The sequence below is a fragment of the Triticum dicoccoides genome, chromosome 1A (genome assembly GCF_002162155.2).
Source record: "Triticum dicoccoides isolate Atlit2015 ecotype Zavitan chromosome 1A, WEW_v2.0, whole genome shotgun sequence".
NCBI lineage: Eukaryota > Viridiplantae > Streptophyta > Magnoliopsida > Poales > Poaceae > Triticum > Triticum dicoccoides.
In genome coordinates, this window is record NC_041380.1 from 485,670,885 (window position 1) to 485,684,251 (window position 13,367).

The 13,367-nt window shown below is 41.6% G+C and overlaps 1 protein-coding gene across 2 annotated transcripts; it reads left to right on the plus strand.

Annotated features, from left to right (window-relative positions):
* The first annotated feature begins 10,190 nt into the window (after positions 1-10,190).
* LOC119306168 (solute carrier family 35 member F1-like) lies at positions 10,191-13,350 on the plus strand. Of its 2 annotated transcripts, XM_037582494.1 has the most exons (11): positions 10,191-10,314; positions 10,496-10,590; positions 10,707-10,764; positions 10,874-11,068; positions 11,462-11,541; positions 11,630-11,712; positions 11,898-11,949; positions 12,059-12,127; positions 12,431-12,517; positions 12,753-12,817; positions 12,908-13,350. In XM_037582494.1, the coding sequence occupies exons 1-11, from the start codon at positions 10,191-10,193 to the stop codon at positions 13,050-13,052; spliced, it is 1,053 nt and encodes a 350-aa protein (XP_037438391.1). In that variant the 3' UTR covers positions 13,053-13,350. The 2 variants fall into 2 exon arrangements, with proteins under 2 accessions (XP_037438391.1, XP_037438439.1); XM_037582542.1 differs by having other exon boundaries at positions 10,281-10,314; positions 10,496-10,764; positions 12,422-12,517.
* Positions 13,351-13,367: the final 17 nt, after the last annotated feature.

Genomic DNA, 13,367 nt, shown 5'->3' on the forward strand with positions numbered 1-13,367 from the left:
TCGGCCTGGTGGAGCAGTCGGCAGCCAGCAGTCGGCCTGGTGGAGCAGTCAGGAGCCAGCAGTCAGCCGCCGGCCAGGTAGTTGGACTGAGGGGCTTTGCTAGCCCCGATGTCTTGAATTCTTGTCTCGCCGTCTTCGGGGTATCCGTGTCCAATTACTCTGACACCTGTAGCACAAGAGCTGAGGGCGGTACTGCCGCGGGCGTGGTACTACCGCTCCCCTTGCGGTACTACCGCAAGGCAGGAAACCCCTAGCCTGGAAGAGCGCGGATAAAGGAACATCCGTGCCTACTTCCGCTGGTAAATGGAAGAAGCAAAAACCCAACACAATACTACCGCAGAGGAGCGGTACTACCGCCTGGCAGCTGATCCAGGCCGCGCAAGATACTACCGCGCAAGGAATGCGGTACTACCGCAGTGGCGCGGATGTAAAAAATTACATCCGCCCCTACTACCGCGAAAGGACGGTACTTGTCCTGGGGGCCACGGTACTGCGGCTCCAGAGGAGCGGTACTACCGTGGGCACCAGCGGTACTACCGCGCCGAAGTGCGGTACTACCGTTCAACAATGAGCAGTACTACCGCAAGCCCACCAACAGCAGTCAGGACATGGGAAAAGAGGATCAATGGAGGATGCTCCAAAGTGCAGGGGAAAGGAGGGGACAAGGAAGAAAACGTGTACGTGATGATTCCACCAAAACCTTTCCGACGCGGACCCCCTCTTAATAGTACGGCTTTCCTACGACTCAAATCCACCAAAAAGAAACGTAGAAAAGACGTCGTCTTCAACAGTCTTCGAGGGGCACCAAACCGTCTTGTGCCTAGCGATGAAATATCTGGGATACTCAAGGCACACGATTAGTCCGCAAGCGCATTGTCATCAATCACCAAAACACCTTAGGGATAAATATGCCCTTACAATGTGCCAAGTCAAGCCACTCGAATCGTTCAAAGGAGGATACCACCTTATCATACCACATCGCAACCATTTTAATAGCATGTTGGCACGCAAGGTAAACCATTATAAGCTCCTAGCTAATTAAGCATGGCATAAGCAACTATAATCTCTAATTGTCATTGCAAATATGTTTCTTTCATAATAGGCTGAATCAGGAGCGACGAACTAATCATATTTACAAAACAAGAGAGGTCGAGTTCATACCAGCTTTTCTCATCTTAATAGGTTCATCATATAATCATCATTATTGTCTTTCACTTGCACGACCGAATAGTGTGGATAATAATAATAGTGCATGTGCATTGGACCAAGCTGGAATCTGCAAGCATTCAATTCAAGAGAGAAGGCAAGGTAATATGGGCTCTTTGTTAGATCAACAATAATGCATGTAAGAGCCACTCAACATTTTCATTATGGTCTTCCCCTCTCGACCCTCCAAAAAAGAAACAAAACTATTTACACGGAAAAACTCCCAACAAGCAAAAGAAGAACGAGAATTTTTTTGGGTTTTCTTTTTAATTACTACTACTACAGGCATTGAGAGTAAACTAACTAAAAGCTAAAACTAATTTTTTTGGTTTTTTCTTAAGGTTTATCAAACACACAAGAAGAAAGCATAAAAAGGGAAAATAAAATAGCATGGATATTACAATGAAAAAGTATGAGCACCGACAACTAGCATGAGTGTGTGAACATGAATGTAATGTCGGTGAGAATACGTACCCCCCCCCCAAGCTTAGTCTTTTGGCCTAAGTTGGTCTACTGCCACGGCTGGCCTGGCGGATATCCAAAGTTGTAGTTGGGGTCGTACTGTGATGCAGCAGCTATTGCCTCATGAGCTGCCGCTTGGAGGCGAGCTGTCTCCGTCCTCCTCTTATACTCGTTCGGCTCCTCCCTGGTTATAACATATCTCCCCTTTGCCTGAAAGTCAAAGAAAGAGGGAGCAGGGACAGTGACGTGATAGGTGTGTCGTCTGTCAAAGATTAGTCGGTACTGGAGGGACTGGTCATTCCTCTCAACAAACTGATGACGAACCATAGCATCATAATCTAGATAAGAAGGAGGCAACTCAATATCATCTCCACGTATGGGTATCTCAAGAAAGTTAGCTATACGAGTTGCATAAATTCCACCAAAGAAATCTCCAAGAAAGTTAGCTATACGAGTTGTATTGTTTATCTCCTAAAACAGCGCTCTTGAGAACGCTAAGATCGGGTACACACATGTGACATGCTTCATCTTTACCATTTATGCACCTTCCTATGAAGAGAGAAAAATAATGTATAGCGGGAAAATGAATGCTTCCTATGGTGGCTTGTGTTACATCTGTAGACTCCCCCACAGTTATACTAGCAAGAAAATCTCTATATTTAGATTGCGAGGTTCATTAACATTACCCCACTGTAGGAGTTTACAAGCAGTGTTAAAATCTTCTAAGTCCATGGTATAAGATTTATCATAAAGATCAAACAGGACAGTTTGAGAATTGCGTGGTGATGAAAATTCAAACCTTCTCACAAAGGAATCAGTGAGGTAGTGGTATTGACGACACTTATCTGCCACGAAGCCCTCAAGATTGGCATTACGCACATATGCTTCAAATTCCTCCTTGATTCCCGCTCGAACCATCAAGTCCTCTGACGGCCATTCACAAGGCCGCACTTGAGCATCCCTTGGTGGTTCATCGTCCGCATTGCGTAATGTGGGTCTGGGTCCTTGCTTCCTTGAAGAACCACCTTGATACATTTTCCTAAACATATTTCTTCCTCTAAAAAATTTCTGAAATTTTTAGCAACTTAAAAATAAAAGTGAACCAAAATCAACAAAATTGATAGCAACTACTCCTAAAAGTGCCTAGAGACTATATCATGCATTAGAACTACTTGGGACTATATAAATTTAACATGCAAGCTCAAGAACATGGTCACCTAAGAAGGAAAAATTTGCAATGAATAAAGCACTAGAACAAAAACTATTTGGACCATTGGAAGAGTCACATACCAAAGAACAATCCCCCAAAGCAGTTTTGTGAATGGAGCTTTGAGCTAGGAGATCGAAAATGGCAGCAAGATGAGCTAGAACTCGTGCTTGAGCTGGTTGGTGATTTTTTGGGGAGGAAGGAGTGTGTGGTGGCTGGAATAAGTGGAGGGGACCCACATGGGGTCCACGAGGCAGGGGCGCGCCCACCACCCTCGTGGGCACGTGGCTGCTTCCCCTGCTGTGTTTCTAGTGCCTGATATTCTCAAATATTCTAGAAAAAAAATCATATTTAATTTTCAAGGCATATGGAGAACTTTTATATTCGAGGTATTTTTTATTGCGTGGATAATTCAGAAAATAGACAGAAAATACTATTTTTGCTTTATTTAATATAAATAACAGAAAGTAAAAGGAGGTGATGACCCACAAGTGTAGGGGATCTATCGTAGCCTTTTCAATAAGTAAGAGTGTCGATCCCAACGAGGAGCAGAAGGAAATGATAAGCGGTTTTCAGCAAGGTATTCTTTGCAAGCACTGAAATTATCGGTAACAGATAGCTTTGTGATAAGGTAATTTGTAACGAGTAACAAATAATAAAAGTAAATAAGGTGCAGCAAGATGGCCCAATCCTTTTTGTAGCAAAGGACAAGCCTGGACAAACTCTTATATGAAGAAAAGCGCTCCCGAGGACACATGGGAATTATCGTCAAGCTACTTTTCATGACGATCATATGATTCGCGTTCGGTACTTTGATAATTTGATATGTGGGTGGACCGGTGCTTGGGTGCTGTCCTTACTTGGACGAACATCCCACTTATGATTAACTCCCATTGCAAGCATCCGCAACTACAACAGAAGTATTAAGGTAAACCTAACCATAGCATGAAACATATGAATCCAAATCAGCCCCTTATGAAGCAACGCATAAACTAGGGTTTAAGCTTCTGTCACTCTAGCAACCCATCATCTACTTATTACTTCCCAATGCCTCCCTCTAGGCCCAAACAATGGTGAAGTGTCATGTAGTCGACGTTCACATGACACCAATAGAGGGATTACAACATACATCTCATCAAAATATCGAATGAATACCAAATTCACATGACTACTAATAGCAAGACTTCTCCCATGTCCTCAGGAACAAACGTAACTACTCACAAAGCATATTCATGTTCATAATCAGAGGGGTATTAATATGCATAATGGATCTGAACATATAATCTTCCACCAAGTAAACCAACTAGCATCAACTACAAGGAGTAATCAACACTACTAGCAACCCACAGGTACCAATCTGAGGTTTGGATACAAAGATTGGATACAAGAGATGAACTAGGGTTTGAGATGAGATGGTGCTGGTGAAGATGTTGATGGAGATTGACCCCCTTCCGATGAGAGGACCATTGATGATGATGATGATGGTGATGATTTTCCCCTCCGAGAGGGAAGTTTCCCCGGTAGAACAGCTCCGCCGGAGCCCTAGATTGGTTCCGCCAAGGTTCCGCCGCGTGGCGGCGGAGTTTCATCCCGTAAGCTTGCTTATGATTTTTTCTCGGACGAAAGACTTCATATAGCAGAAGATGGGCATCGGAGGGCCACCGGGGGTCCACGAGGCAGGGGGGCGCGCCCCCCACCCTCGTGGCTGGTGGGTGGCCCCCCTATGGTACTTCTTGCGCTCAGTATTTTTTATATATTGTGGAAATAACTTCCGTGAAGTTTCAGGACTTTTGGAGTTGTGCAGAACAGGTCTCTAATATTTGGTCCTTTTCTAGTCCAGAATTCCAGCTGCCGGCATTCCCCCTCTTTACGTAAACCTTGTAAAATAAGAGAGAATAGGCATAAGTATTGTGACATAATGTGTAATAACTGCCCATAATGCAATAAATATCGATATAAAAGCATGATGCAAAATGGATGTATCAGGAGGGTATAGAAAGTTGTGCCTTCTAAATTCACCCACCTCATGCTCATCAAAAGGAATCCACTAACAAGGTTGATCAGGTCTTGTTAACAAACTCATTTCGAATAACATGACACCAGAAAATTTTCGAATAACACTAGGTTACCTCAACGGGGATATGCACATCCCCAACAATAAGAATATCATATTTCTTCTTGACAGTAGGAAGAGGAAATTGGAAACCTCCAAAAATAATCGATGAAAATTTTCCAATAGAATTGATACTGTGGACTTGAGGCTGTTTCCTCGGAAAGTGTACCGTATGCTCATTACCATTAACATGAAAAGTGACACTGCCTTTGGTGCAATCAATAACACCCCCTGCAGTATTCAAAAAGGGTCTTCCAAGAATAATAGACATACTATCGTCCTCGGGAATATCAAGAATGACAAAGTCCGTTAAAATAGTAACGTTTGCAACCACAACAGGCACATCCTCACAAATACCGACATGTATAGCAGTTGATTTATCATCCATTTGCAAAGATATTTCAGTAGGTGTCAACTTATTCAAATCAAGTCTACGATATAAAGAGAGAGGCATACCACTAACACCGGCTCCAAGATCACATAAAGCAGTTTTAATATAGTTTCTTTTAATGGAGCATGGTATAGTTGGTACTCCTGAATCTCCAAGTTTCTTTGGTATTCCACCCTTAAAACTATAATTAGCAAGCATGGTGGAAATTTCAGCTTCTGGTATCTTTCTCTTATTTGTAACAATATCTTTCATATATTTAGCATAAGGATTCATTTTAAGAATATCGGTCAAACGCATATGCAAAAACATAGGTCTAATCATTTCAACAAAGCGCTCAAAATCCTCATCATCTTTTTTCTTGGATTGTTTTGGAGGAAAAGGCATGGGTTTCTAAACCCATGATTCCCTTTCTTTACCGTGCTTCCTAGCAACAAAGTCTCTCTTATCATAACGTTGATTCTTTGATTGTGGGTTATCAAGATCAACAACAGGTTCAATCTCTACATCATTATCATTACTAGGTTGAGCATCAACATGAACATCATCATTAACATTATCACTAGGTTCATGTTCATTACCAGATTGTGTTTCAGCATCAGAAATAGAAATATCATTGGGATTCTCAGGTGTGTCTACAACAGGTTCACTAGAAGCATGCAAAGTCCTATCATTTTTCTTTTTCTTCCTCTTAGAAGGACTAGGTGCATTAACATTAATTCTTTGAGAATCCTGCTCGATTCTCTTAGGATGCCCCCCAGGATACAAAGGTTCTTGAGTCATTTTGCCACCTCTAGTCATAACTCTAACAGCATTATCATTTTTATTGTTTAATTCATTGAGCAAATCAATCTAAGCTTTAAGTACTTGTTCTACTTGAGTGGTAACCATGAAGCATGTTTACTAACAAGTTTAAGTTCACCTTTAACATTGGCCATATAATTACTCAAGTGCTCAACCATATAAGCATTATGTTTCAATTGTCTACCAACATAAGCATTAAAATTTTCTTGTTTAACAATAAAATTATCAAACTCATCTAAGCATTGGCTAGCAGACTTATTACGAGGAATATCACCTTCATCAAATCTATAGAGAGAATTTACCTTTACTACCTGTGTCGGGTTATCAAGACCGTGTATTTCTTCAATAGGTGATGAATTAAGACCATGTATCTTCAACAGGAGGTAAATTCTTAATATCTTCAGCTTTAATACCTTTTTCTTTCATAGATTTCTTTGCCTCTTGCATATCTTCGGGACTGAGAAATAGAATACCCCTTTTCTTCGGAGTTGTCTTAGGAGTTGGTTCAGGAAGTGTCCAATTATTTTCATTAGTCAACATATTATTCAATAGCAATTTATCTTGATCAACAGTTCTTTCCCTGAAAACACAACCAACACAACTATCCAGGTAATCACTGGAAGCATCGGTTAGTCCATTATAAAAGATATCAAGTATTTCATTTTTCTTGAGAGGATGATCAGGCAAAGCATTAAGTAATTGGAGAAGCCTCCCCCAAGCTTGTGGGAGACTCTCTTCTTCAATTTGCACAAAATTATATATTTCCCTTAAAGCAGCTTGTTTCTTATGAGTGGAGAAATACTTAGCAGAGAAGTAATAAATCTGGGGACTACGCAGACAACCAAGATCAAGAGAATTAAACCATATCTTAGCATCACCCTTTAATGAGAACGAAAATAATTGAAGGATATAATAGTAGTGAGTTTTCTCATCATTAGTGAATAGGGTAGCTATATCATTTAATTTAGTAAGATGTGCCACAACAGTTTTAGATTCATACCCATAGAAAGGATCAGATTCAACCATAGTAATTATATCATGATTAACTGAGAAATCATAATCCTTATTAGTAATAAAGATAGGTGAAGTAGCATAAGCAGGATCATATTCCATTCTAGCATTCAGAGTTCTTTCTTTCAGCTTAGCTAATAATTTCTTAAGATCACTTCTATCATTGCAGGCAAGAAAGTCTCTAGCAGCTTCTTCATCTATAACATAACCCTTAGGAACAACAGGCAATTCATATCTAGGGGGAGAATCTTCATCATCACTTTCATCTATATTATCAGTTTCAATAATTTCATTCTCTCTAGCCCTAGCAAGTTGTTCATCAAGAAATTCACCAAGTGACACAGTAGTATCAAGCATAGAAGTAGTTTCATCATAAGTATCATGCATAGCAGAAGTGGCATCATCAATAACATGCGACATATCAGAATTAATAGCAGAAGCAGGTTTAGGTGTCGCAAGCTTACTCAAAACAGAAGGTGAATCAAGCGCAGAGCTAGATGGCAGTTCCTTACCTCCCCTCGTAGTTGAGGGATAGATCTTGGTTCTCTTTCAAGTTCTTCATAATGATAAGCAGATATAAATCCCAAGTGACTCAAAAAATAGAGTTATGCTCCCCGGCAATGGCGCCAGAAAATATTCTTGATAACCCACAAGTATAGGGGATCACAACAGTTTTCGAGGGTAGAGTATTCAACCCAAATTTATTGTTTCGACACAAGGGGAGCCAAAGAATATTCTCGAGTATTAGCAGCTAAGTTGTCAATTCAACCACACTTGGAAACTTAATATCCACAGCAAAGTATTTAGTAGCAAAGTAATATGATAGCAGTGGTAACGATAGCAAAAGTAATATTTTTGGTTTTTGTAGTGATTGTAATAGTAGCAACAGAAAAGTAAATAAGCGAAGAACAATATATGAAAAGCTCGTAGGCAATGGATCGGTGATGAAGAATTATGCCGGATGCGATCAATCATGTAACAGTTATAACATAGGGTGACACAGAACTAGCTCCAGTTCATTAATGTAATGTAGGCATGTATTCCGAATATAGTCATACGTGCTTATGGAAAAGAACTTGCATGCCATCTTTTGTCCTACCCTCCCATGACAGTGGGGTCCTATTGGAAACTAAGGGATATTAATGCCTCCTTTTAATAGAGTACCAGACCAAAGCATTAACACATAGTGAATACATGAACTTCTCAAACTACGGTCATCACCGGGAGTGGTCCCGATTATTGTCACTTCGGGGTTGTCGGATCATAACACATAGTAGATGACTATAGACTTGCAAGATAGGATCAAGAACTCACATATATTCATGAAAACATAATAGGTTCAGATCTGAAATCATGGCACTCGGGCCCTAGTGACAAGCATTAAGCATAGCAAAGTCATAGAAACATCAATCTCGGAACATAGTGGATACTAGGGATCAAACCCTAACAAAACGAACTCGATTACATGATAAATCTCATCCAACCCATCACCGTCCAGCAAGCCTACGATGGAATTACTCACGCACGACGGTGAGCATCATGAAATTGGTGATGAAGGAAGGTTGATGATGACGATGGCGACGGATTCCCCTCTCCGGAGCCCCGAACGGACTCCAGATCAGCCCTCCCGAGAGAGTTTAGGGCTTGGCGGTGGCTCCGTATCGTAAAACGCGATGAATCATTTTCTCTAATTTTTTCTCCCCGAACACAAATATATGGAGTTGGAGTTGAGGTCGGTGGAGCGTCAGGGGGCCCACGAGGCAGGGGCGCGCCCAGGGGGTAGGCGCGCCCCCACCCCCGTGGACAGGGTGTGGGCCCCCTGACATGGATCTTTCTTCCAGTATTTTTTATATATTCCAAAAATAATCTCCGTTGATTTTCAGGTCATTCCGAGAACTTTTATTTCTGCACAAAAATAACACCATGGCAATTCTGCTGAAAACAGTGTCAGTCCGGGTTAGTTCCATTCAAATCATGCAAGTTAGAGTCCAAAATAAGGGAAAAAGTGTTTGAAAAAGTAGATACGACGGAGACGTATCACACGTCCCATCGGCAAACGCGGCCCGAGCCGCCATCCGCCATGGGAGGACCACCACCACCTCTTAGGGCCCCCGCCCCGGTTCCCAATCTCCGCCGCCAGCACTGCGTCGCCCGGGGCGACGCGCCGACACGACCAGACAGCTCCCCGCGGGGAAGAAACCGCGCACGTGAGAAGGCAACCTTGCTACCGCCGTTGGCCAGGGGGCTTTGCCTGCCGGCGTCCTCCGACGGCAGCGAAGGAGACGAGGGGGAGAAAGCTGGAGGTGGTGACGGCTAGTGTTTCCGCCCAAGCCGCCCCAGGAGAGCGACACAGGGGTTCATAGTCAATCAATCCCCAACACATTATTATGCACGCTATAGGAGCTCTCTTTGTGTACAGTTTCTGATCTAGAGATGCACCTGAATGAACAGTAAAATCTAAAAAACAATAAACAAAATTTAAAGAAATCTGATTTTTTTTTGGCAACAAATATTAATAAATTGTTCACCTGCATTCCAAATATTTGTGATGGAATCACATTTCTGAAGGTCCAGAAAAAAATCAATGCTACAAGATGATCACAAATGTCATTCCATCATGATTTTTTTGCACGCAGGTGAAAGATTCATTAATGTTTATCGCAAAAGTCATAATGTTTTGAATTTATTTACCATGGATTTTACAGTTCACCGGGGTGAATGTGAGCTCAAGATCAGAAACACCGTGTCCTCACCCGCCAAAAAAAGAAACACTGTCCTGATTTGGTAATCTTGGAGATACCCTCAATGAGATGGTCACACGTTGCTCTCGGCTTTGTTTTTCTTGAAAGGGACTCTCCCTCTCTCTCTCTCTCAGCTAACCTTAGATAGCACGAGGCTCAGCTGCCAGTCTACCTTCCACTCTTGTGCTCCGGCTTTTCCCCTCAGTAAGCGTATATATAAACTCTCCTGTGCATCCCCATATGAGGCTTGCGTGCACCATGGTCACCACGGAGATCAAGAAGAAGGATGCGAGGGGTCTGCTGCTCGTGCTCTTCCTCGGCCAGCTCTTGGCCTTCTCCATGGCGGACGCCAGCTTCGCCTCGTCCTTCCTTGCCAATCTTGGTACCCAGCCTAATCTGTAGCTTCCAAACTATCATTTCATACAGCTCTTACTAATCTTCGTTCTTAGTTACTACGAATTACCCATCCTCTGCATGCATTGGCCTGTTAGTACAAGACGAATCATCATTTGATAACCCAGGAGATAAGATGTTGTTTCTATCACTTCTATGTACTTATGCAGGAGTTGATGCACCACTCACGCAGTCCTTCTTCGCATACCTCCTGTTGACCTTAGTTTATGTACCAATCCTCTTGCGTCGACGACAGAAACCGCGGGTGAGCAGAGCACACAGCTGCATGAAAATCGGTCATGGAGCTTACCGTCATTTTCGCGGGAAATCATGGAACTTCCCGTACGTGGTTTCACTCTTGAGGGCACTCTTGTCTTGCAGATACCTTGGTATTGGTACCTAGCGCTGGCCTTCGTCGATACGCAGGGGGGCTATCTGGGTGAGTAGAAATAGTACACACTTCAGTGAGATGCAGAAAAAAATGCCATCTTTACTCCTGACGATGAGCATATATAAAACTTGTTATAATCCTAAAACTTGTATTTCAGTTGTCAAGGCATACCAGTACTCATCGATCACCAGTGTAACATTGTTGGATTGTTGGACTGTTGTCTGGGTCATCATACTCACACGGTACGCACTAGGCACGAGATATTCTTTCTGGCAGTTTCTAGGGGCAGGGACCTGTGTGGCTGGACTAGCGCTTGTGCTCCTTTCAGATGCAAAATCTCCAGATGAGCAAGGTAAGTAAGCAACAACTCCCTCCGTTCCGTAATTCTTGTCGTGGTTTTAGTTCAAATTAACTATGGAACCGAAGGAGTACTGAAGACTTACAACACCAAGGAAGAATGCCATTTTCAAAAACAAAACAAAAAACTCAGCAACAAACCTAGGATATATAGGCACAGCATGAAGTTCTTGACAGAGTTGACAGTATGTCTCTCCCCTATTATTTTTCCTTCAGAACAAAACATGTACTCCCTCCGATCCATATTAATTATCACTGATTTAGTACAAAGTATGGATGTGCTCAAATCAAAAACTAATTCATGAACCCAACATGCCGAAATGGTTTCATCAATTTCTACAGCGGAAAAATTTGTTATCAGCTTACAGAAAAACTTCATTTTCTGCAGATCCAGGTCAAATGCCACTTCTAGGGGATGCCCTTGTTATTGCCAGGACAGTTTGCTTTGCATTTAGCAATGTCGGGGAGGTTAGCGACGAACTATACATATTCCGCTACTAATGAACAATGTTTTCTCAAAATTCTAGTAAGTATAGCAATTTCCTTTAATATGCAGGAATACTGTGTCAAGAAGAACGACCGAGTGGAACTTGTTGCGATGCTTGGACTATTTCAGTTGTTTATCAGTACAATTCAGATGTATCCTTTCCACAGTTCACTATTAATTACAGATCAGTAGAGAAAACTAACATGATCCGTTAATGTCGCCATCCATAGCTTTGCTTTATGCTATCATTATATTTCCATCTGGAACAAAAATGACTTGATATACACTTTTCTGGAGCAAAATACTCATGTTAGCTCTTGATCTGACAAAACATCAGATTTATATTCGAAAGAAAGAGCCTAGAAGCAATTGCCTGGTCTCCAACAATGGTAGCACACTATAGTTTTAGTTTAACTCTTTTATCTGCAATAGACTTTTTTGAATTATCTGACAGGATACTGACTTCTGCTTTGAATATTTTGACCTTTTCATTTTCAGATTAGTTCATTCGCTGGATATGCCATTGCAATATTTACGTTCACCTCCATTAGTCCATTTGTCCTTAAGGTTAAGTTCCCTCCAACATGTTAGGCAGAAATTAAGCTACACAAGTATGAATCAAATAAAAATTGATCCGAACAAGGAGTTATGAAGTATCTGAATAAACTACAAAAATAAGCCACTTGGTTGATATTACTCTCTCCGTTCCAAAATAAGTGTCATGGTTTTATTTCAAATGTAAACTAAAACCACGACACTTCTTTTTTAACGGAGGGAGTACTTCATTAGGAACTATCAGCAAGAAGGCTGTTTCATTTCTTATTACAGTGCAATAGTAATTTAGCCCATTGATTGCGATAGCTCTTGCAGATGAGTGGATCAACGTTGTTTAATCTCTCACTCTTGACATCTGACATGTGGGCAGTAGCCATTCGACTATTGTTCTATCAACAACAGGTGACCATTTCTGACCGGTCATTGCACCGAATCATAATATATACTCCCTCCATTCACTATTATAAGATGTTCTAATTTCTTTCTGAATCAGATGTATATAGACGCATTTTAATGTATTTGTTCACCCATTTCAGTCTGTATGTAGTCTATCTTAAAAATATCCAAAACATCTTATATTTGTGAATGAAAGGAGTTGCATATATATATATATGCTGACATGCTTTAGTGGCAACAGATCAACTGGCTGTACTACGTAGCATTCTCAGTTGTGGCCATTGGATTAATCGTCTACTCACTGAAGTAAGTTCTTTCGAGACGTTCGAGACCCATGTGCAGACATGACAGTCATTGCAGGAATCTAACACACCTAATTGCTTGTAATGTATGAAGTGAGAGTTCTCCGGTCGATGGAACAGCTAAGGGTACAGAAGCGGCAGCTCACTATCAACAACTTCCAAGTGAGGATAGCTCAACAAGTGGTTCTAATTTGGACAGCCAAGAAAACAAGCAACTGGAAGCAGCTCACATCTGTTAGGGGGTCTCAACGTACAAAGCCAGCTCCATGATTTCGGGTATGGCCATGATCAGACGGCAGAAGAGCATGTGCAGGGTACAAAATCATGTGCAATTCATGTAAATGCAGAGCCCTTATTGCTTCAAGAGAAAGATTATTTTGTACTAGGATCGGAGGGTGATCAGAATACTTTTTGTAGCATATAAGTCCAATAAAATAAATAGGGCCATAGTTACCAAAATAGGTGCAGGACCTACAACTACACACCATAATGAAGCCTACATTGTACCCCACTGTTCCCACCAGAATGATCAATTTTCATGCAAATCAAAACAT